This window comes from Condylura cristata, unplaced genomic scaffold (assembly GCF_000260355.1).
Source record: "Condylura cristata isolate star-nosed mole 26May11 unplaced genomic scaffold, ConCri1.0 scaffold00020, whole genome shotgun sequence".
Lineage (NCBI taxonomy): Eukaryota > Metazoa > Chordata > Mammalia > Eulipotyphla > Talpidae > Condylura > Condylura cristata.
The window spans coordinates 14,321,689-14,345,135 of NW_004567121.1; the positions used below are offsets into that span (position 1 = coordinate 14,321,689).

Consider the following 23,447-nt stretch of genomic DNA (forward strand, 5'->3'; position numbering starts at 1 on the left):
AAACTGGGCAGGGCCAGTGAGTGCTGCGGCCCTGCAGCCCTACAGGGTCGCATTTACGCGTCTGTGCCTTGGGTGCAGCCCAGAGCCTGCTGCCTGGTTAGCACTGAAGGGTGAGCAGAGAGGAGAGTGGATGGGTGGATGGCAAGATTCAGTTCAGTTATGAGAAGCAGCTGGACTGATAAGCAGCTCTTCTGTGTCTAGTCTACTTGGCGCTCCCCTACTCAGTCTGCCCAGGGCTCCATACGGGACCCCTGGGGCTGCCTCCCACCCTGCTGGGTACCTGCACCCTCCCTCACAAAACCTGCTTTTCCTGTACATGTTTCCTGGGGCTGTGGCTCTATCTCGCAGCTTTATCTCCTCCCAGGTGGAGTGGAGATGGAGCCTGGGTGTGTGTGCCTCTCCATGGTGTGTTTTCCATTCTGCAAGAATGTGGACTGTGGGTGCCTCAGTCTCTTTATTTACATAATGAAGGGTTGGTGGCCTCCAAAACCCTGCCCTTCTCTGGCATCCTATGGCACAGTCATTTCTAGATGCCACTGTAAGGCCAGGGCCATGTTTCTGTTTAGATTAATGAGCTAACCTGGCATGGTACAGAGATGCAGCCGGGTAACTTGCTGCTCTCCCTGTAGTCCTGTCTGCCAGTGCCCACTTGGAGAGACCTCATGTGTTGGGGGATAGGGAAGCAAACCCAGGATGAGGCTTGAGGAGCCAGGCTCGATTGCTCAACATCTGCTGATTTTTAACACTGGTATGCTGTTGTTTAGATAGTCCCTCATGTATTCAAATATCCCTCAATCCCTGACATTGACACTTAAAAATATGCTGCAGTAAATAACTGTACCTGTATTGTTATGCACATGTGGAAGTAACTGAATCAACATCCTGGAAGGCAAACTGCTGGTTCAAAGATATACTTGGCATTTCAATTGTATACACAGGATAATTGCCTTTCAAAGTCCATGAGTCTGTATGCTCACCCAAGATGTAGAGTGCCGATCTCCTCATACATCTGCACCAATAAGTAATATTCATGAAGGCTAAATGCATTGGTAATATTCATGAAGGCTAAATGCATTGGTAACATTTTGTTGAATTATAAAATGCATTTAGAACACACACAGAACAAATAAACAGATCACGTATTTTCTCAACTATTAAACTGAAGAAAAACACATCAGTATCCCCATGTCCCAGATGCTCCCATCTGTACTTTGTCACTACCCACTGTTCCACCCAATGGTGGTCAATATATATATATTTATTTATTTATTTACTTGAGGTAACAATACTTTACAATACTGTATAGGTTTCAAGTGTAGACACCTGTATGTATCACACTCTGTCCTCCACCCAATGTCCAGTTGCCAGCCACACCAACCAGTTGACACCTTTATTAAAACCTCTTGACCAGAGAGTGGGAGTGGGCAGTAACATTCAGGTAAACACACACACACACAAATCCCTAAATTTGCAAGAATTCCCCTTTAAACAACTTTATTCTTCAGAATCACCAACATATCTCCCTCTTTCATTTTTTTTTTTTGCCTTTTTGTAAGTTAGAATTTCTACCTGTTATCTCTAAATGTCATTGCAAAGATTCTTGATCCGAGAAAACAAATTAAAACCCTACTTAGACGTGGGAAGGGATTATTGGGAGGGAGTTGGCAGGGATGGATTGCATATTTACATCTTAACATGTCTATCAAAATGTCAGTATATGTGTGTATAAATAAAGATCATATTGTGTAACTAATAGTCTGTAAGCTAAATGTCCACCCCTAAGAAAAAGGTTAAATAATTACGGTGCCTCTACATATGCTAATACACCACATGTATACTAGTTTCAGTCAGTTAGCCTGATGTAGTTACACTGAGAAGGGCAGTGAACCCCGGGTTTTCTCTGCACTAAATGATTATGGGGAATTTTACAGCTTGTAATCTATTGTCTTGGTTTCTAACACTCAGCATTTATTGAATTCATTTGTATTTTTGAAAGTGGCAGTAGTTCATTCATTTTTTTAAAATTCATTCATTTTCACTGTTGTAACATTTTCTGTTTTTTGAGTATGCATTGACTAATTTTTCTGATGATGGGTATTTGGGTTATTTTTAGTCTAGGATCAGTGGAAATAATGTGTATTCTTATACCTATCCTAGAGAACAAATGCATGCATTTCTCTCGGGTATCCACATGCCTTGAGTAGCCAGGTAAGAGGATATGATTAGGTTTGGCTCCCTGAGAGCAGGTCGTGCCAATTTACACTTGTACGAATGTTAGTATCAGTGTCACCATGAAGAAAGTTGTTTGCTGTAAGATTTTAATAAACTTTATCAGAAGTAATTCTCTATATGCTTATAAGCTTTTCTTCTAATAATATATTACAAATTTTATGAAATAATCTTTTCTACATCTAATTGAACGGCTTCTTTACTCTTTTAATGTGGTAAATTACATTGGTCAGTTATTCTGTGTTAAATAAGTTTTGCGCTCCTGCAATAAACCCTTCTTGTTCATGGTGTATTTCCCTACTCATACATTTCTGGGTTTGAGTAGGTGATATTTTATTGAGATACTTGAATTGATGTTTTTGAGAGAGATTGACGCTCCTGTAAGTTATCTTTCTTGTGTACTGCTTGTCAGTCTTTGGTGTCAAGGGTGTGTTAGTCTCATAAATGAGTTCACAGTGTTCAATGTAGCTTCATCTGCTTGAAGGTGATTTTCCTTAAACAACTGGAAAAACTGAATGGTGGAGCCATCTGGGACTTAGCTTTCTTAATGGGAACTTACTTTAAAGGATTTAATTTCATTAATATGAAAAATTCTTATTTTCTATTTTTCCTTGCATCAGTCTTAATAAGTTTGAGTTTTTTCAAACAGCTAGTCTATTTTGTCTAGTCATAAATTTGCATTTAATATTCTTTTATAACCCTTAATTTTACTTTGATATTATTTGTGCCTACTTTTTTTTTTTGATAAATCTTACTAGATGCTTGTTAATTTTCAAAGAACTAACTTTAGCTTTGTTCTTCATCTTACTTTTGTTTTCTATTTTTATGGAGATTCCATTCATATTTGATTTTCCCTTATTTCTTTTTTCTATTAGATTTAATGTACTGTTTAATGTTTTTAACTCCTTCCTTTCCAGAATATCCCATTGTGCTATTACTTTCCCTTTAAGCATTGCTTGGAATGGACCACAGGATCTTTGAAACTTTATTTTCATTAATATGTAAAACAAGCTTCAATTTCCAATGTGGTCATTTTGACCCACGGGTAATTTGATATGTATTGCTTAATTCCAACCTTCTATGAATCTTAATCCTACATTTGGTTACTGATTTTTACTCTAATTTTACTGTGATCAGGGAATACACCCTGAGTCATTTTAAACCTCTGAAATATGCTCTGGCTTGCTCCTACTAATACTATGGCTTAATAGCTGGGCAGTTTTAGTAACTTCCTTGTGTGCATTTACAGGAATATCTGTTTTGTGGTTGGGCACAGTTTTTATATGTCAATCACGTCTTGTTTCTTAATTATATATCTCAAATTTTTATACCCAAATTTATACTTTATTGAGATATAATTCATGTATCATAATACCCTTTTAAAGTATATAGTTGAGTGGTTTTTAGTATATTAACAAAGTTGTGCAATCATCACTGTTATCTAATTCTAGAACATTTCATCACCTTATTCCCCCTTCTCTCAGTCCTTGGCACCCATGAGTTTACTTAATCTATTGATTTCAGTATTCTGAATATTTCATGAAAGTTGAAAGTAGGTGACTTTTTGTGTCTGGTGTCTTTCACTGCATGGTTAAGATAGATCATCTCTTCTTTATGCATTGAATCATTTGATAGGCACTGAGGCAGCTTCCACTTTTTGCCTATTATGAGCAACATTGATATAAACATTTGTGTTTTTGAATGAATGTGTTTTCATTCTACTGGGTATATGACTAGGAAAGGAACTGCAGGGTCATACAGTAAATCTATGTCTAACTTTTTAAGGAACTGCCAGACTTTTCCACAAGCTGTACCATTTTATATTCCCAACAAAAATGTATGAGGGTTATAATTTCTCCTCACCAACAATTGTTACCATTTCTTTTAAAATTTAGCCATCCTAATGGAGTGTGAAGTGGCATCTCATTGCAGTTTTGAGTTTCCCTAATGACTAAATATAATGAGCCTCTTTTACATGCTTACTGGTCATGTGTATGTCTTTGGAGAAATGGTTAAATTGTTTGCCCCTTTAAACTGGGCCAGCTTCCTTTTAATTGTTATCTATTCAGGATATGAGTCCTTCACCAGATACATGATTTGCAATTTTTTTCCCTATTTTGTGGGTCTTTTTATGGTTTATTTACTTTTTCTTGCTTGTTTCTTTAAGATTTATCTATTTATGCATAAAAGAACTGAGGTACAGGCCAGGGGTGTGGGGTGGGGGTGGTGAGAGGGTTCACCAGAGACAGGGGGAGCACAACAGGCCGACGGAAACACACTGCTGAGGGGAGCAGGGGGCAGGTCAGGAGAGGTCTGTTGGGCCATGTGGGTCAGCTCCCTGGTTGGGGATTGAACTCATTCTTCAGGAGCTGGAGATAGCTTCATAGTGCTGTGCTTTAACCCATCGCACCACTAGGGAGGCCCCTTCCTGCTTGTTCTGAGCCCACTGAGTGAGATGTGTTCAAATCTCTTCCATGGTTACAGATTTTCTACTTTTCCTTATAATTGTATCAATTTCTGAGGCTTATTAGACACATACAAATATAGAATTATAATATCTTCTGTTGCATTCCTACTTTTCAATGCTATGAAATGTCCTTGTTCAGTAATGCTTTTTGTAACTTAAAAGTCTACCTATTTGGCATTAATGTGCTATAGATTTTTTTTTGATGTAGCATCTGTATCTTTTTTTGTCCTTCTTTTGTCTGTATTACCTTTTTAACTAAACCTGACATTTCTCATTTAGTTGAAAGATTTAACCCAATCACATCTTATGTAAGGAACTCATTTTTATATTTAAGCCTATCATCTCCTTTATTGTTTTCTATATGTACCTCTTGCACTCATTTTTCTTCTTGTCTAATTTTGAAATGATCACGCATGTCTTTAAGATTCTATTTCTCTGCTCTATTAGTTTGTTAGTTACACATTATTTACAATTATTTTAGTGATCTCTTGAAATAGATCACTAATGTATACATTTTGATTTCGTTAAATCTATTGTAAATTGATACATTATCACTTCCTAGACAATGCAGACTAAGGTGTTCCTTTTACCCCTTAACTTTTGTACTACTTCCATGCATATTAATAACACATCTATTTAAACCAGACAATTTAACAGTCACACTTAGCTTTCTTCATTTATCAACTTTTCCTTTGCTCTTCACTTTCTCCTGTATTTTTGGTTTGTCTGACATCTATTTAATTTTTTAGAATAGTTTTAGATTTATAAAAAATGACTTAAGATATTGCAGAAAATTATAATTTATATTGCACCTAGCTTCCCCATTAACATCTTTACACTCACATAGTATATTTGTCATAGTAACAAACCAATATTTGTTATTCACTTCATATTCAAATTTCATAATTTTTAAAGATTTATTTATGCATACAAGAACTGGGGTGCAGAGCAGAGGTGCAAGGTGTGAGAGGATTCACTAAGTACAGGAGATGCACAGAACAGGAGCATCTCCTGAAATGCACTGCTGAGGGGAGCAGCGAGAGAGATGGGAGGTCTGAAGCACCATGTGGGTAGTCCCCTGGCTGGGGTCATGCCCATGCCATGTGACTGGCAATAGCTCCATAGTGCTGAGTCTTTACCTCCTGCACCACCAGGGAAGCTCTTTACCTAATGTTTTCTCTTCCACCCGAGAAACCACATTATATTTAATCATCATGTCCCATCAGGCTCCTTTTGGCTGTGACAATTTCTCAAGTTTACTTGCTTTGATGATCTTGACAGTTTTGTGCAACTCTGAAGTATTTTGTAGAATGTTTTGTAGTGGGGATTTAGCTTTTTTTCCTCCTATGATTAGATTGATGTTCGAGGGTTAGAGGAGGAGGAAGAATCACAAAAGTAATATATCATTTCTGTGACTTCACATTAAGGTAGTAACAGTGAACAAGTGTCTCAAAATCTCTCTCTTCCTGAGCCAGTGTGTGGGGGGAACTGTGCTTCTTGGCCACTCCAGGAAATGAGCACATGTCCCGGAGAATGGGCAAGAAAGGCGTTGTGCCTGGATGTTTCCTCAGGGAGAGATCAGCACACCTCCCAGCCTGTGACATCCTGCCCAGCTGAGTGGAGTCATGACTCTTCTTTACAACAAGTCCCTTAGATCAAAACCAATGACTGCACCTGGTGCTCATCCAAAGAAACCCGAGTTGTTCCAATGCTGGAGGCAGAATTGGCTGTGCTGGGCCGGGCATGGGGTGTTGGTTCCAGCAGGGTCACGCCTCCTTAGGGGCTGTCAAGGGCAATTTGGACTCGAGTGGTTTTGCTTCACACTGATTTCAGGTGAGAAACAGTGGTTCTAAGAGACCGTGCATTATTCATCTACCTTAAAAAAATCTAAATTCAACATAGTTTGCATGGTTTCATCTCCCAGATAGAACATTTAAGAGGTAGCCATGATTCTCTGTGCAACCTACAACTCAGTCGAGCTTTGCTTGACAGCCCTAGATGGCATCCTCCACTAGACTGCTTTCAGTGGCAGTGAGTGTACAGACAGGACTTCCCTGTGGCCCTGCCTACTGGACACAGGGGAGGGGCAGGACCCACTCCCGCAGGAGCTGAGTGCTCCCTGCAGGGCTGTCCAGAACAGCCACATTCTCCACACCTTCAGATATGGGGAGGCGGGCTTGAGAGCTCTCTGGGATCTTCTATTCAGCTGTGACAGTTGTGAGTTCCATCATGAGTTTTGAACATGTTCCTGTTGATTGACATCTCCAGTAAAGTGTGATGCCAGAGAGGACTTCATACATTGGGATGTTTGTTTGGCCAGGGTGTCGTGAAGCTAGTTCCTTTTGCTAGGTATTGCTCTCTATTAAGCGTTTAGGGCCACATTGTTATTCTGTTCTTCCTCTACATAAATGAGTACTAGTCTGAGATGTTTCTCAGAATCTTAAACTCTATAGAGGGCCTGTCTTTCCTTTGCAGGCTTGCGTCCCTCTCTCTGTACATCTCTTCATTTCCAAATGGTATAATCGGGGTCCTGAGCACATGGGGTTGTTGTGAGTAGTAGATGTGATCACCTGGCGTAAAGCTAGCGTACTGTGTCTGTGCAGGCAGCTCCTGTCGTTTTCTGACCTCCCCCTGCCCGCCTCAGCCTTGCCTTGGTGGTGTGCACAGCTTGCTTTAGGGATACAAAAGCAGGCTTATGGGGGGGGGGCGATAGAATCTACCTCGCAGGACTAGATGAACACCAAGGAGACAATTGCCATTTGCTTAGAAATGTGCCCTTCACTAGGCTAATAGGGTGCCTGGACCCCATAGTTCATGCATAAAATGCATTATTACACCACAGGTATTTAAATGTCATCCTTTCCTGAGATTGTCCCTGATCCTCCCACCCTCAGGCCTGGGAAGCAGCAGCAGCTGGACCAACAGTGGCTAAAAACCTGGAGCTGAGGCCAGGTCTCCCAGACCCTTAGATGTTCCCTATGAGGCCTGAGTGTCCAGGGGAGGACCTGAAAGGGAAGGCTGGGAAGGAGGGGCTCAGGGGTCGGTTGCATCTGATAAGAATGTGAGTGACCCGAGCACTGCAGTCCCAGGGCCTGAGCACAGCCCAGCACGTCTCAAGCCATGCCCATCATGGGGTCCTAGGTAGGTGGGGTGGTGGGCACAGCTGCCTCTCAGGTCAGAGGCTCCCCACCTCCAGTGCAGCTGCTGCCCCAGGTTTTAATGAGCAGGAGGAGAGGTGCACATACTCTGGGTTCCCACGCCTGCCCAGACCAACATATCCCAGTCTGAGTCACCTCTCATTCATGGTGGAATCTTTAGGTGGAGCCTTGATTTGGTCCCCAAAATGATGTCAGAGTTCATGCTCAATTCTCCTTGCCTCAAGCCAGCAAGGATTGAAAACATCTCTTCGTTTCAGGCCAGTGGTCCTCCAACTGCAGCTGTCTTCCTTCATTCCTGCAAGTTAGACAGGCAGAGAGGGAGGAAACTGTGCCTGGGCACCCTCTTGCCTGCCTTATGAAACACTAACCCTATCTAGAAAGTCCCACAGTCATGTTCAGGTGTTTATATTTCCCAGCTCTTAGAGGCTGCATCAGCCCCCCCACTCCATCACCCCTCACCATCTAGCACCAACCTCTGGAAGATCATCTCCTAATTCTCTAATTCTTTACTTAAGTCACCAGTAGGAATCCACAGTCTGTCACTCTTTTGACCCCGACGATCCCGCCCATCCACTCAACCCTCCCATCTGCCACCCCTCCCCTCCAGATTCTTCCACCTAACTGTGACATCACTTAGGCCACTTCTCTTCTGAAGGAACCAGTAACCTAGGAGGCCACTTCCCACAGCCCTGAGGGGAGGCCAGGAGACTATCCTCGCAACAATACAGGCAGGTAGCAGGCAGGGCCTGAGGTGCAGGGGGTCTTCCTAGGCCCACTAAGCTGCTTCCAAGGCTCTTCTCCTCCCCCACTCCCATCATGGGACTCTTGTTTCTCTTCAGGGCTTCATCCTTGGCCCTCAATTGCTCCTTCTCCAGTGATTTCAGTTCTAGCTCCTGTCTCCTCTCCTTCAGCACTCGGCACCTTCACAAGGATGCTTGACACTGACAACAGCCTCTCTCATGTCCTCAGACTTTCTCCATTTTACGGCAACTACTCTCATCAGCTCAAAATTTGCTTTTACTTTTAAAAGTTTTAAATTTACATAATGTAAAACTTTTTCTGATGTAAAGTTCTATGGTTTTTGTACATGTGCATAGATCCTCATAACTACCATAACAGGATCTGGGCCAGATCCAGACCAAGTATGGACAGTGATCATAACACTCCAAGACTGCCCTGCACCACCCTCATGAGTGGCCTGTTCTGTGTCTGTACTTCTTATCTTTTCTAGAATATATATATTGAATGATCAAGGTGTACCTTTTGTTGAAGGCTTCTTATATTCAACATAATACCTTTGCAGTTCCTTATTGCTTCTGGAGTCACGGATTGACTGCTGAGTTATATTCCTTTGTAGGGATGGATTATATGGTTATTGTTTCATCACAGACCACTGCTGAGGGAAGTTTGGGTTGTTTCCTGTTCTTGATGATTGAGTAATGCTGTAAACATTTGTGCACAGATTCTGTGTGAATTTAAAGCTTTCACTTTTTGAAGATAAATACCTAGAAGTGGTACTGCTGGGTCACATGTTCATATATGGGAAATCTCAACATTGTTTCCTTTCCTCTGAATCTGCACTGTTCTGTTCCCTTTGTTTCCCTGATGCTTCACTAGGACTACTCTTCGAGCTATGAGTCACTGCCCTTACCAGTTTTTCATCAACCATCCACCTCTTCATATCTTTCCATTTCACACGGCTTATTTTCCATCGCCCCTCATAATAGTCAATGATACTAAAAGTAAACAAATGTAGTTAGAGGAATATATATAATTGTATGCATGGGTTAATTTTTGACCAGAAACCTCATTTGAGCATACAGTACTAGTTCTGTCTGACCTACTGAAATGAGCATTCCACACTTCTCTCAGCTAATGGTGTCACCTCAGAATCAATGAGGAAGCAGTAATGATTAGATTGGAGGTTGCTCATCTTCTTCCCAGCACCAATTCCACCTGACACGCTGTCCTTTCACAGTTCTGGGTCTTCCCTTTTCTCTACCCATGGTCAACCTGACCACATCCATGCCTACCCCACCTTTTCTATGATATTACTCCTGCAATTCTCTTTCCTGACATCATCAACTCCCTATGCCATTAGCATAAAACATTGCTTACTATAGCCCATCTTCAAAAACAACTTCCTCTACAATCATTAGTACCTTCAGATGGAGAAACCTGATAGATCCTACCTTCACAGATGATGGTTCCTAGCATAGTGCTAGAGTGCCCTTGGTGTGATATGGAGAATAGCACTACTGCTGTGGCCTTCCTGTCCCACGCCTATAACACAGGCTAACTCCAGCCAAAGGATGTTCTTTCTGAAAGAATATCTGAGCGGTACTCCTCAAAATTGTCAAGGTCATCAAAACCATCAAAAGTTAAAGAAACTGTCAGTCTTGAGAGGCTAAGGAAACATGATGACTATATGTATTCTGGTAACTTTGATGGAATTCCTGGAACAGAAAGATAGATACTAGCTAAAAACTAAGGAAATATAAGCAGATAGTACAGACTTTAGATAACAAAAATTGTACCATTATTGGTTGTGGCACAGGAACCACAGTAATGTTAGAGAATCCTGGGTGTGGGGAACTTTATATTTTTATAAACTTTCTATTATTCAAAAATAACTTTAAATGTTAGGAAGAGCTGTTTATTGCTGTGGTGTATAGCCCCCACCTCATTCCTCAGTCCTCTCCAAGCCAGCTCTGTCTTGCCAAGGATGCCCTCCATGTTATCAATTCCCAGAGTTCAGGTTTTTTTCTCCTTACCTGGCTTTTTGTCTGGTATGCGACTCAGTCTGTCTTCATACTGCCTGCAACACCCTCTTCTCTCGGCTTTTGGGCAACCGCACACCTGGGTTTTCCCTCTACTCACTGCTGATCTGGTTCAGCCTCTCTGCTGGCTTCTGCTCTTGCTGCCATCAGCAGTTTGAAGGCCTGAGGCTCTATCTTAGGACTCAACCTCCTTGTCTAGGCTCTTATTCCACTGGTATATTTCATGTAATCTCATGAATGACAGTACAGCTGTACTCCTGTAGGTCCACAAATTTGTACCCCAGCCTTAACATTATCCTTTAGCGGAAAGAAGATGCAGGGCTGCCTGACTCTAGGCCTGAACTGCGAGCAGCCAGGCTCTCCCTGCACCTGGTCACCTACCTCCCTGGAGTCTCCTGCCGGTGCTGTCCTTCTGGTCTCATGTCCCTGTTCCCCTAGCTTAGTCCTCCTAGAATAACCTCTCTGCTCTCTCCAGTGCTCTTTCTTCCAGCTCTGGTAGAGTCTCTCCACTCCTGAGGCCCAGGCTGACTCTCCTGGCCTCTTCTGAACTCCTGTTGGACATGGTAGGCATCGGACTGCGTGGTTCCCACTGAGTGTGGATCACTTTTGCGCCATCCTCAGTTGGGGACCATTGTAGTTCACTTTAGGTTGATATAGCTCAGAATCATATCTACAGGAAACAAGAGGCACCAGCAGTAGTAGGATCAGAATACTTTAATAAGATATCAGTGTCAAAATACATTTCCTTATAAAGTTAAGCTCCCATATAGTTATAATGTTGTCAGTAGGAATTCAACAATAATGTTCATGAAATCATTATGTTGACAGGTAAGGTTAATATGAAGCTTGGAATATTTTTCAGAGTGTTTTAGTAAAACTGCAATGGTAAAATGCCCTTAATGCTGAGGCAACACACACAGAAAATCAAACACCAGTGATTCACCTGTCAGTAACCCTTCAAGTTCTGCCCCCACGTGAAGGGCAAAGCTGTGGTGCTAGTATGATTCGGGCAACACAGTGACCAGTTTTTCTCACATAACTTCTAGGTTTCTTCATACGTTTGTTTTGTTTTTGTCAATCACTCTATCAGGGCTTATCAATTTTTTTTGCCTGCTATGTGTTGTGTGTGTTTCTAGAAACTTCAATGTACCCATGACAAAATAGTTCCATCTGATAGGTATTGTCCCTCTTACCTAGTGAGTGACAAAGTGCTCTGAGAACACTATTTTCAGTGCTTCCTACCTGTACAAGTCACTTCAAGTGAAAGACCTTGGGGTGGGGAGGTTGAGGTTAGGAGTCATCCCCAGAGGTCTGCCTGCTGCTGGCCAGTGGGGGGCACAGCACCCTGGCCTTGCAGGGCCATCTGATGGCAGGCCAAATAAGGGGTGTGGGGACAGGGCTGATCCTGACCAGCTCCCTCCTTTCTGCATCCTCTCTCAGCCCAGCTCTAGGGTGGCTAGCCGGGAGGATGAGGTCCAGGTACCTCACCATTTCTGAACCCTCACTTTCTTCTACGGATTCCCATCTAAACCATCTCATGGTAATTCTGGAAATACCCAAATGTGCCACGTGAATAGACCAATAGAGTCACATAGCTCAGTGCACTGGAAGGGCTAGCAACAAAACCTGAAGAAAAGTTAAAGCAATTCCTTCCCCTAGCATCCTCCCCCCACCCCCACCCCACCATCAGACCCTCTTGGCAGCAATAATAATACATACATACATACATAATACATATAGAACACGAGGAGGAGACAGCTCGCCACGCTTCCACTTCAGGGTTCCAACTTCTTGGATTGTTTGTCACGCCTAAGGCATGTCCCCAAAGCAAAGGGCCCACAGAGAGAAACCTTGAGCAGTGTCAGCACAGGCCCAGGGAGAGCCATACAAGACCACAGTGGCAGCAACACCGGGAAGAAGAAAGCAGACAGCTTCCGACAGGTCTTACAGCGATTTTGTGAGCAGGATGCCGCATCTACGTTTTTAGATATGACAAAGTACCCATATATGATAAACACTTAACCCAGATATAAATTTTCTTTTTAAAAAACTCATGCTTTTGGATAATAAAAAAAAAAATCCACCAAATGGGGGGCAGGGTTGGGACACCAAACAGTTTAGGAAAAGCCACGCTGTGCGACTCTCCCAGAAAACCACACACACTGGAGCTCTCCCTTCACATTTCTTTTTCCATAGTAATATCAAAATTAGAGCTGAGTCAGCTTAAAAAAGAGACACATTTACAATATGGTGATTTGTAAAAAAGAAAGGAGAAGGGATTTGAGGAGAGGAGGCCACAAACAAGCTGGGGAAGCAAGTTATTTTTTCTCTTTGGCAACGACAACAAAATCATTTTAGTTAAAGGAAGCCAAAGTTTTCCCACAGGAGAACAACGATATGCCGAACTTGTTAATATGGATATTGTGTGCGCGAGAGAGACCTATGAATAATATAAATTAGAGGTAATTGAAGCGGGGGACAGAAAAAATCTTACAAAATTTAAAAATATTTTCATTAACAGCAAAAACTTAGCAGGTAAAAACAATTATATATTTTAAAAATGTGGATAAAAGTGAGCATCTTCAGAAAAAGGCCACTACTCGGTGGCCTGGGTAAGCCAGCCAGGTAAGTACATCTTGTAAAAAGTGTGATGTTAGGAATACCTAGTTGCAAAAGTAGACGTAGAAAGTGAAGCTGGGAGGCCGGCGGGGCGGGGCCTGGCTCAGGTGGCCTGGTCCAGGGCCCTGAGGAGGTCCCTTCCCTGCAGGAGCGTGGAGCTGCCTGGCACAGGAACATTCACCTCACAGTCGTATCTGGTCAACTCGGGCAGCAGGTAAGGCTCAAACGAAGACCCGAGCAGCCGGCTTGCCATGCCTGCAACAGAGGTTAGTGCCGCATTTGAGAAAGCAGAAATCAAACATTTAGGGCCTCTTCCATGTGGACGGCAGTGGGGAGCAGGGGGCTGCAAGCGTTTATTTTCCTGACCTGGAGGTGTGGTGGGCAGCTCTCATTGCACTGTTTCTTCAGTGTCACCTTTCCTGAGGGACCGCCTCTGTGCTCAGAAGATGGGCCCCACAGAGAAATGGCAGCCCCAGGTCACTAGCTGGGGTGCTTGGACCCGAGGAACAGGTGGGAGGTATGGACAGCGGCTGGCTCAGAGGAGGTGGAGGGTGCAGTCATGCATAGGAGCTAAGAGGGGAGGCTCACCACCCCCACAGCAATCCCTCCGCCTGGAGCTTCCCACTGAGAAGGTGGACAAGGGCAGGTGCCAAGGAGAAAGTCCAGCACCAAACTGGCCGCATCCTAGAAGGGAAGGACCCTCCTGTGGACAGCCTGGAACCCCTGAGACGGTTGCCTGCTTTCTGCTGCATCTCAGCTGTGTCCTCTACTTCGTGAACTCAATTCCTTAAGGCCCACACCTGCTTCCCCAGCCCCCTGCCTTGTGTTTGGTGGGTCCCAGAGCTCTCTACAGTGGACTCCAGATCATCAGTGGCCTGGGCTAAACTGTAGGAGTCATGGGGAGATCACACAGAAGGAAACTTGTGTGCCCCAAACTCCGCCCTCAGTGTCCCAGCTGGCACTCAGCAGCACTCACTACCACGTGAGCTCAGGGCTGCCTGGTGGCTCTGAAGCAGTTGGCCCCAGACATATTCTGAGGAACCTGCCCCTTCTAGGACAAAGGTTTGGTATGTTTCCCCAAAGCATCCATCACGTTCATGCCAAATAGCAACCCTGTCACCATCACGTCTCACAAGGTGGTAGAAGACAGGCCACAGGTGGGCCCAGCCTCCTGGCTCTGACTGTGCACAGCTCTAGCCCTGAAAGCAGAGGGGCACCAGCAATACAGTGGCAGGAACATGGGCCCTGCACGTCATCTGACGCTGGGAGGGTGCCTTTGAAAGGCTGTGGACAGTGGCCTTCAGTCCTGCTGCAGTGCTTCCAGGGAAGGAGGACAGACCCCCTCGGCATGCCCATCTCTCCTGTCCCTGCCCACACACATCACACCTGGCACGGGGTTCCAGTGGCTGAACACACCCACCTGACGCCTTGCGAGCTGATGGCAGACTGTAGTCCTGGTACTGGGGTGTGTAACACTGGGGGGGGAATCCCGCCTTGGTGTTATCCCCAGGATTCATGGCAGATGGTGGCTGTGGTGGTGGCAGGTGTCTGAGGGGCTGACCCAGGCCCCTCATGGGATTTTGGGTGAATTCATCTGAAAGACCAAGGCTGGAGAGTCAGCAGCGCCCAGGCCATCAAGAGGAGAGACTGAAAGCACCCCCTTTCCTTCAGAGAAGTGCTTAGAGTCACCAGAACAAGAGCCAACCCCTCCAAAGGGCAGAGATTTGACAGTACCACCTGAGCCAGCATGAAAAGGGGGTACAGAGATGACCATCTCACAAGGCTCACAGAGACGGGTAAGGCAGCCCCGCTCCCCCTGGAATGCCAGGAAGCTCACCATTGGGGACGTTTGCACTCAGTGGTTTACTGGGCACCAAAGGGCAGTTCCCTCCGCCTCTGAGGCTCTTCATCCTTTTCCACATCAAGTGTGAAGCGCTGCTGCCGGGTGGGTCCCCCTGAGTGTGGGAAGGGACAGGCCGGAAAATCAGATCCTGGAACTGAGTTGGGTGGGGCAGGCTCAGAGCTGTGCCTGGAGTGAAGAGCCACATCCCCCATCCCCCACTGGCACCCTGGATCTCTGCTTCCAGGTCTGACGCCAGCCCCAGGGCTGTGGAGGGACCTCAAGGTGTTATCAGTCAGGAGTGGGCTCACCACGTTCATGTCTTGGAAAGCTTGCTCCTCAAACTCCAGCTGTCGCTTCAACTTCAGCTTGTTGGAGAGGGCTATCATGGCTGGGCTCATCAGGTCTGGGCCCCGAGCCCCAAAGTCCTTCGCAGACCTGTTGAGCCCAAGACCGTAGGCTGTGAGGGAGCCCAGAGCCCCATCCTGCCCAGTGCTGACAGCCGAATGGCTCTGTGACCCAAGTGGCAGGGTGCTGCCTCTCTTCTGTGTCTTCTGCCTGGGAAGAAGCTGATAAGTCACCTGCCTTCCCCGAACTTCTCCCTACCAGGGACCCCTTATCTGTGGCCAGCTACCTGTGTGATCTCAGACTGGCAAGTGGCTCAGGGACACGTTACCAGTGGACCCTGGGAGCTAGGAGAGGACCTGGAAACCAGGCAGGTGAGATGGGGCTTGGTGGGTGACCTGAAGGGGCCAGGAGAAGCAACACAGACCCAGCTACCACCTGGAGAAGCTGTGTGTGGGTCCCTGTGTCTTCTTTATTAACCAGGTTCCCTGAGAGAACTGAGCAGAGGGTCTAGATTGTTGTGTTCTGTGGCACAGCTGGGTAAGAAAGGTGCTGTAAGGGGTGGCCTCAAGGGAGAGACACTGGACAACCACTTCTCTCCCTTGTCCTGTCCCCCCCTTGGTCTCCTGATAGGTGAGGAGGCCCCGACAGGACAGCCGCTCCGCCACCCCACAGTGTGGGCCTGTCTGCCCCTCCCAGCTCAGCACAGCCCTGGCTGAAGCAGCGAAGGCCTCTCACTCACCTCTTCTTGAACATGGAGAGATGGGGTGGGGTGATGGAGGGCCCCAGCTGTGATGTTCCCAAGGCCTCAGTGTGTTGATCTCCAGAAGCCCACTTCGTGGGCCCAAAATGTAATGGTGGATCAGGAGGCCACTGGGTGTTGGATCTGCCTCCCATAGAAGAGAGAGGGGTGCTGGCCTGGCCACAGCATGGTGGTAGGGCTGTCTTGTTCCCTCCATCGAAGAAGATGGATGACATGGGCCGGTGCTCGGGCTCTGTCTTCTTGCTTTCCAGCTGCCGCTGCTGGTACTTGTCCAGGAGGAAGGGGCTGTGAGGGGCCGCAGGGGCCAGAGGCTGGAAGATGTTGGTCATGGTGCTGAAGCAGTGCTGGGGGTTGGACTGGGTGGTCTCAGGCACAAGCCTCTCCTCGGGGCAGATGGGACTGAGCTGGAAATCTTCCCCGTCCATGGGGATGTAGGGAGCCAGTGTCTCCAAGTCTAGCTCATTAAAATCCGTCTGAGGAGAGAGAGAGTGAAAAGGCAAAATCGCTGAGTGCCAGGCACCCTCCCTGCTGGGTCATTTCTCTCAGGGATGATTGGCCGCGTCATTCCTCTGTGCTCAAACTTCTTTGGGCTCCTGTGGCCGCCTGTGGCACCACCTCCCCCCCAACTCCAGCCGGAATCCTCTCCTCTCTCCAGTAACTGTCCAAACCCCACCTGCTCTCTCTCGGCTGGGACAAGCCCCACCTGGTCCATACAGCCACCCCGCACAGTGCCTCTGCGAAGCCACGGCCGCTTGGCCTCCTCTCCCCCACGCCCCGCCTGCAGTAGTGCCCCGGAAGGATCCGTGGCTGCTCCGTGAGTAACCTCTGAAGCCCAGCGGTCGAGGAGCTCACCCCTTAGCTTCCCAGGACCCCAGTGGGCACCACAAGGGATGTGCAAAGATTCTATCGCCTGGGAATGTCCCCTCATGGGGCATGCAGCTGATCTGTGGCCATCACAGGGGTGCAGAGGTGAGAAAAGGGAAGGCCGGAGTAAGAAAAGTTTGCAGAACAGCCAGGAAAGAGAAAGATGGATGCCGAGGAGCAAGGCACAGTTGGGATGAACCACCCAGACTAATATGAACAGGGATTTCTGTAAAGCATGCACACCTCCTGCTGTTAACATTGTTTTCACAAGAACATTTGGCCTTACATTATGTGTTCTTGAAAGGGTCCAGGCAAACACATCTATAATAAAAGAGCTGTTTCAAGGAATCGTAAAATGAGTGTTGTGGAACTAACTTATAAAGCTAGTTTTGGCTTGAGGGGCATGAAGAGTTATCCCCGTAGTTAGGAGGGAGTTGGAAAGAGCAGCTGGATGTGTCATGGGAAAGCAGTGGGTGGCTGGGAAAGGGGATGCATGGGCTCTGTTCCGTGCACCCTCACCCACTGGGAGCACCAGGGCCGAGGTCCCTATTGGGTTGGCAGCAGAGCGAAGAGGCTGGCTGCAAGAACCTCACCGGCCCCATGTCCACGTACCTGTGTACTGCACTGGTCCTTGGCTTCTGTGTCCATGGCAAAGAGCTTCTCGATCACTTCAATCTTCAGATCATCATCCAGAGCTGTGTAATAATCTCCAGGGCTGCTGGGCTGTGGGCCAGGAAGGAGAGGACCCAGTGTTTAAGGGGGAAGGAGAAATGCATTCCTGGGCCCTCGGACTTCACCTGTTTGACCACCTGACAATCACTGGGAGAGGGGCCAGCTCTGAGTGAGGCCACCTCCTGCACTTCTTAGAGTCTCATAAATGTGCTTGTCTCAAGGGGTGCAAGGCAGCTCTCTGGAAGTGACACCCTGTGCCTCAGCAGGGTGATTGATGTCTGCCCTGCACAAGGACTGAGTGGGGGGTCAAGCTGTCTGCATCCAGACCCCATCTTTCTGGGGACTTATGGAGTTGGGGTGGACACTAACAAGAAGCAGATGGCACAGGTACCTGGGAGCGAGGTGTCAGGGCCACTATAGGGGGCTCCAGGCTACGGTGAGAGTGGGGGGGGCAGTTATTTCTGCCTTAGTCGTCTGGCAGCAGCCCACCCTTCCCATGGCCTCCCCCAAAGGGGGTGAGGGCTCACCGTGGAGCAGCTACTGCTGCTGCTGCTGGCACTCGGGGTGGTGCTCCCGGGGGTGGCTGCCTGGGGCACAGTGAAGGCGGGCAAGCTCCCAGTCTCGCTCTGGGCACCTTGGCTCCTCAACTCTCCAGCCCACGGCTGACTTGAGGGTAGGATGGTCTTGCCGTAGGCTGAGGATTCCTCAAAGTTCTGGTTGCCTGTGGAGACAAGAGCCTGGCTTGGTGAACACCCACAAGCACCACACTCACCCCCAGGCAGAGGCTGCCAAGGTTGCATAGAAGGGCCCAAGAGATCTGAAAGCATGTCTGGGACGGGGCCCTCAGCGCCCCGAGCTTAGTTGGCACAAACTGGGTCCATGATTCAATGAGCCACCCTTTCGGAACATTTAATTCCCCGAGACTAAATGTTGTTAACCGTCACGCTTTCTTGAAGAGCAATCCACCATGTACACGCAGGGGTTATGAGAGGAGAACCAGGCAATTTACCTGAGTTTTGCCAAAACCTTGTGGCAAAACGTTGCCAATGCACTCCTTGTCTGAGGCCCTGCTGTCCTTCATGAATCTCTGAGGATGGGGTTCTCACACGCTATCTCAAGAACACATTTCCAGGGGCTGGGGACATTTTCGGTAAGCAGAGGGAGGTGTAGCCATGCTGGGAAGGGTGACAGCAAGTCGCCGGGGGGTTTCCCAGAGCCCGCAAGGCTGCTCCCAGCCTGGCAGTGCATGAGGGCTGCACACTCAGCTGTGGCATCCTCAGCCCCACGGGAAAGGTGGGCCTAGTAAGGCAGCCGCACGTTTAAGGACGCACGCTGGGCCTCGAGTCACGCTACCAGAATTACTTTCAATAACATCATTTCTGCCTCGCCCTCTACCAACCTGTCCCTCAAGGTCAGCTTCCCCCTCCCCTGTAAAAACATGTCAATGGTCTGCAAGCAGCTCTCTGGCTGTGCTCCTGGGCACTCACTGCCTGTGGCAGAGAAACAGCCCTTTGGGGTGTGTCCTCGCTGACCCACCTGGTTGAACATTAGGATGGTCTTACTCAGGGGAAGGTGTGTGCCCAGCAGAGTGTGGCCTTGACCAGATGGTCAGCAAGATTCAGGGGGAGACACTGGGGGTGGGGTGGGGGCCTCTGGTTAAGGCAAAGCTGTAGCCAAGGAGGCCTGGGACTGTGAAAACCTCCTTCCAACCCAAACAGCTTCCATTGACACCCACCGAAATCCAGAGAAATGATGGCGTCTCCCGGAGTGGGGGCCAGCTGGGCCAGCTCCTCCGGCTCCTCCTTTAGCTTGGTGAACAGGAAGTTACTCTTTTCTGACACAGACACCTCACCACTGTCATCGAAGATGCTGTTCATGGCCATCAAGTGGGGCTTGAACAGCGACTCTGTCTGGTCCATGGAGAAAACCACGTCGTTCTTCTCAATCTCACTGATGGGACAACAGGGTGTGTCAGAACTTCTATTCCTAGAAAAATCGTTTGCTCCCCCAGACACATGGGAACCCTGACAGCCAAGTCTCTCAGCCAAAACCTTGGGTAAGGCCTCTGAGCACGCTGTACAGAACCACGTGTCAGAGGAAGAGCAGCGAGGGGCCGTGCCGCCCGGACATGCCTGTCTGGATGCTGTGCTCCCGGGCGTGGGCCAAGAGCGTGCATCAGGCCGAAGGCTGTCTCTGGTCTGCTTCACTCTACCAAGGACTCTCTCCAGCTCTCGGCCCAGGGCCTGCAGTGGCGGTGTCTGTGGCTCCCAGATGTGTGAACAATTCCCTTATTCCTTTTCCCCACTTAGAAAATACCTACTTAAGGGTTCTGCCTCCTCACTGGGCCAGAGTCACAGTGGAGATGACAGACAAGGTGGGGGTGGACAAAGCACCATGAAGGGGAAATCCCAAGTGTCTCCCTTTTCCTGACACCCACTCAAGTCTGCTGGGTCACAAGGATTAGCATTACCGGGTTCTGAGAGGCTCGGTGTTCCCTGGATGCCTCAAATCCCTGGCTCCCACTACCCGGCACCCCCCACCCCCCATACTCACCTCAGGACATAGTTCACACACATGATGCACTGGGGCTGTAGGTTGCGAGGGTTATAGATGACAGTCCCCTGGGTCTCCAGCCACACGTAGCCCCCGTGTCGCGCAAGCATCCGGTACTGGCTGCTCACCACCTGACCCTTGGTGCACACTAGGAGGAGAAATGGGGTGTGAGGCTGGGGGTGGGAGTGTGGGGGAGCCAGACTCCACAGTCTTGGGAAAAATGAGAGGACTCGGTACCTGGACAGTGAGGGTGGACACAGTGAGCTCAGAGATCATCTCACACAATGATTCATCTTAAATAAAGGAAAGGAAGGTTCTGAAGGGTTCTGTGATGTTGCCAGCTGTCTGGCTGGGGAGTGACCCAAGGCCGATCCCTTGACAAAGGGGATCACTGGCCAGTTGGTGGGCGACAGAACCGAGAATACTGCCTGCCCACCTTTCTCCCCAGGGGTCAGTGAGGCAAAGCCCTCCTCTGGGTGTCAGCCAGATCCAAGGGGCATCTGGGTAACGAAAGGAGCACCTCCTTTGTCGAACCCTCCAGCTGGTGGGCTCCCACGAGCATCACGGAGGAAGCTCTCAGGCAGAGCTTCAGAGCAGACCTACTTCCCAGAGCGTCCTGCTTCCCATAAAAATTTTTAGAAAAAATGTTTCAGGTCACCTGTAGGCCTGCCCCTTCGAGGGCTACAGAGGATTCATGAGCCACAGCAAGGACAAGCCACCTCAGCCTACCCCAGCTAGGGCTGAAGAAGGGCTGGCCCCGATATCTACATCCAGCCTCTTCGGAAGCCATGATGAGTCTCCATGCTCCTCCCCTTCTGCTCTCCTCTTCTGAGTTGTCTAGCATCTGTGTTTACTGTACGAAAATCTTGGGGACTGTTCTTCACCCTCAGTCTTAGGTGCTTCACCTGCTACCATTAAGTGGGTAATGTCTTTTCATTTAGTGTACTGACACTAGGATTTCTGGTAGTTTTTTTTCCCTTGGGAATTTACTTTTCAGAATCCCAATTCAGACACCCCAATTCACAGAGAATCAATGAGGCGTGGGGGGATTAGGAAATCCTGCTAGCTTGGGGACACTCCCTCTTGGTTTCCTCACCTGCAAAATGGGGTGTTGCTAACAATAATATTAATGATGGTGATTATTATTACCTGCTCGGTATACCACAGCTATTTATGCTGAGGACTGGGCCTGCTTGCCCAGCTTGTTGGGTACAAAAATGCTGACTGAATGCCACTGACAATGTTACATAGAAAAAGTCATCTTTTCCCCCAAGGGCCCAGACCCTGTCAGGTCCACAGTACCTGTCTTAGTGAACATTGTGAGGGACCCTGTGGAGAATCCAGATTATCTGCAAGCAAAGCTTCTCATTTCTCCAGATTGGCTAGAAGGCCAACCCCACCTTCCCTGTGTGCTTGAGGGATGCAGCTTGGTTCACACTAATGCTTGAAATCTTTCCATTCTTGTTTTTCTTTGCACTTTTTACCCTCTTAACAAGTACCTCCAAGGTATAGGAAATCCTGTACCTTACATCTAAAATGTTTTGTAGTGTTCAAAACTGCCTCATAAAATAAATGTTTTTGCAAAGAAATCAGAACAATTCCAGGCACAAAAAGCATCAGCAAGGATTAGTATCATCATCACATAACACATACCACAATGAGTTATCTATTATAATTCCCCCTTGACATCTGAAGAATCCAGGGCAGAATTACTGAGCTGCTGAAAAGTTCCCTCACTGGAAATGATGGGTTATAGTCAAACATAAAGATTTCTAAGCAGTTTTTGTTTGGTTTTCATTTTTAAAAGTTAACTTTGTTGATGTTTAATTTACCTACAATAACAATGCACCATTTTAAGCATGTAGTTCAATGAGTTTTGACAAAAACATACAGACACGTAACTGTCACCATAGTCAAAAGGTAGAGAACCTTCCCCACCACTCCTTAGCCTCCAAATTCCTCATGCCTCCTGACAATCAAGTGATATTTTCATCCCTGGTTCCAGACAACCTCTGCTCTGTTTTCTGTGGCCTGTATATTGAAATGTTATGTTCTACATATGTGCAAGTGGAATGATACAAGAGTATGTACTCTTTGGTGTCTGGCTTCTTTTCACTCAGCATGGCTCCCAGATTCCTCATGTTGTTTAAAATATTCAAGATTTGTTTATTTTCACTGTTGAGCAGTATTCCATTATATGGAATACTTTATCCATATATGTACCAGTGACTTTATCCTTTCACCCATCAATGGACATTTGTGTTGCTTTCAGCGCTGGGATATTACAAAGCTGCTACAAAGCTGCTACAAACCTTTGTGCTGAAATGTGTACAAAGGGGACCTTAAGTGTGGGTGCGGCTAAGGAGCACAATACCTGGCTCATATGCTAAGGATATACTCACCTTATAAGAAACTGCTAAATTATTTCCCAAGTGGCTGTATCTTAGACTAATTTTTAAAACAAAATCCTGTGACATAGGGAGACAGAGGACATCTTCTTTTAACTTAAGGAAAACTAGGGCCACAGGGATCGTGACTTGCTTAATGAACATCATGAGATACCACAATACAGTCTCAGCTAGCTGACAATCTTGGGGTTCTTAGGATTAGCACTCTCTTCCTACAACAGCTGGAGCTGTAGTTCACTAAGACTACATTTGCTTTTGCTGCTGTGCTAAGCCATCAAGGATGGCAACTAAATAGTTGCCATCAAAGAGGCAACTATTCTCCCTGACTCCCTTTTTTTCTATCCTATTGAGGCCCCCTTGCTCCAGTGAAATGATTCTCGTACAATTTCAAGTACCTGAAGTTCACCTGTTTAGAAGGTTCTTAATGCAGACAAAATTGACGGTTCTTATTTTTGACCAAACAGTTTAGTGAGGAGAGGTTTTAACTGCATTTCTAGCAATTGCTGGTAAGGGCCTGCTCTGTATAGAATATAATTATGCTTGCCTTTCTAATCTTCTGCTCATTAATGCCAGCCTTGGTGAGGAGCCTGCTACTTGGTAGATAGGCTTTTTATGGCCTTTAATCTTGTTTTCCTAAGAGCACATAATGTCCTCACACAACAAAGAAAAGCCAACTGCCCTTCCCAACTGCCACTCTAGGAGAGTAACAATGTATAAATTACTAATCCATTTGGAAAGATGGCTTTCAA

The 23,447-nt window shown here is 46.9% G+C and overlaps 1 protein-coding gene across 2 annotated transcripts in view; it reads right to left on the bottom strand.

Moving 5' to 3' along the window:
• Window positions 1-11,339: 11,339 nt before the first annotated feature.
• The window catches only part of EPAS1 (endothelial PAS domain protein 1), a 77,947-nt gene continuing 65,839 nt past the window's right edge, over window positions 11,340-23,447 (bottom strand). The window contains exons 8-16 of one of the 2 annotated variants that reach the window (XM_004686233.2): window positions 20,291-20,438; window positions 19,473-19,687; window positions 18,265-18,458; window positions 17,678-17,788; window positions 16,181-16,674; window positions 15,405-15,531; window positions 15,091-15,208; window positions 14,674-14,847; window positions 11,340-13,508 (exon numbers count right to left, since the gene is read on the bottom strand). In XM_004686233.2, the coding sequence (XP_004686290.2) occupies window positions 13,357-13,508; window positions 14,674-14,847; window positions 15,091-15,208; window positions 15,405-15,531; window positions 16,181-16,674; window positions 17,678-17,788; window positions 18,265-18,458; window positions 19,473-19,687; window positions 20,291-20,438 (1,733 nt within the window). In that variant the 3' untranslated portion in view covers window positions 11,340-13,356. The remainder of the gene's footprint in view (window positions 13,509-14,673; window positions 14,848-15,090; window positions 15,209-15,404; window positions 15,532-16,180; window positions 16,675-17,677; window positions 17,789-18,264; window positions 18,459-19,472; window positions 19,688-20,290; window positions 20,439-23,447) is intronic. The other variant, XM_012727505.1, reaches the window with a different exon arrangement.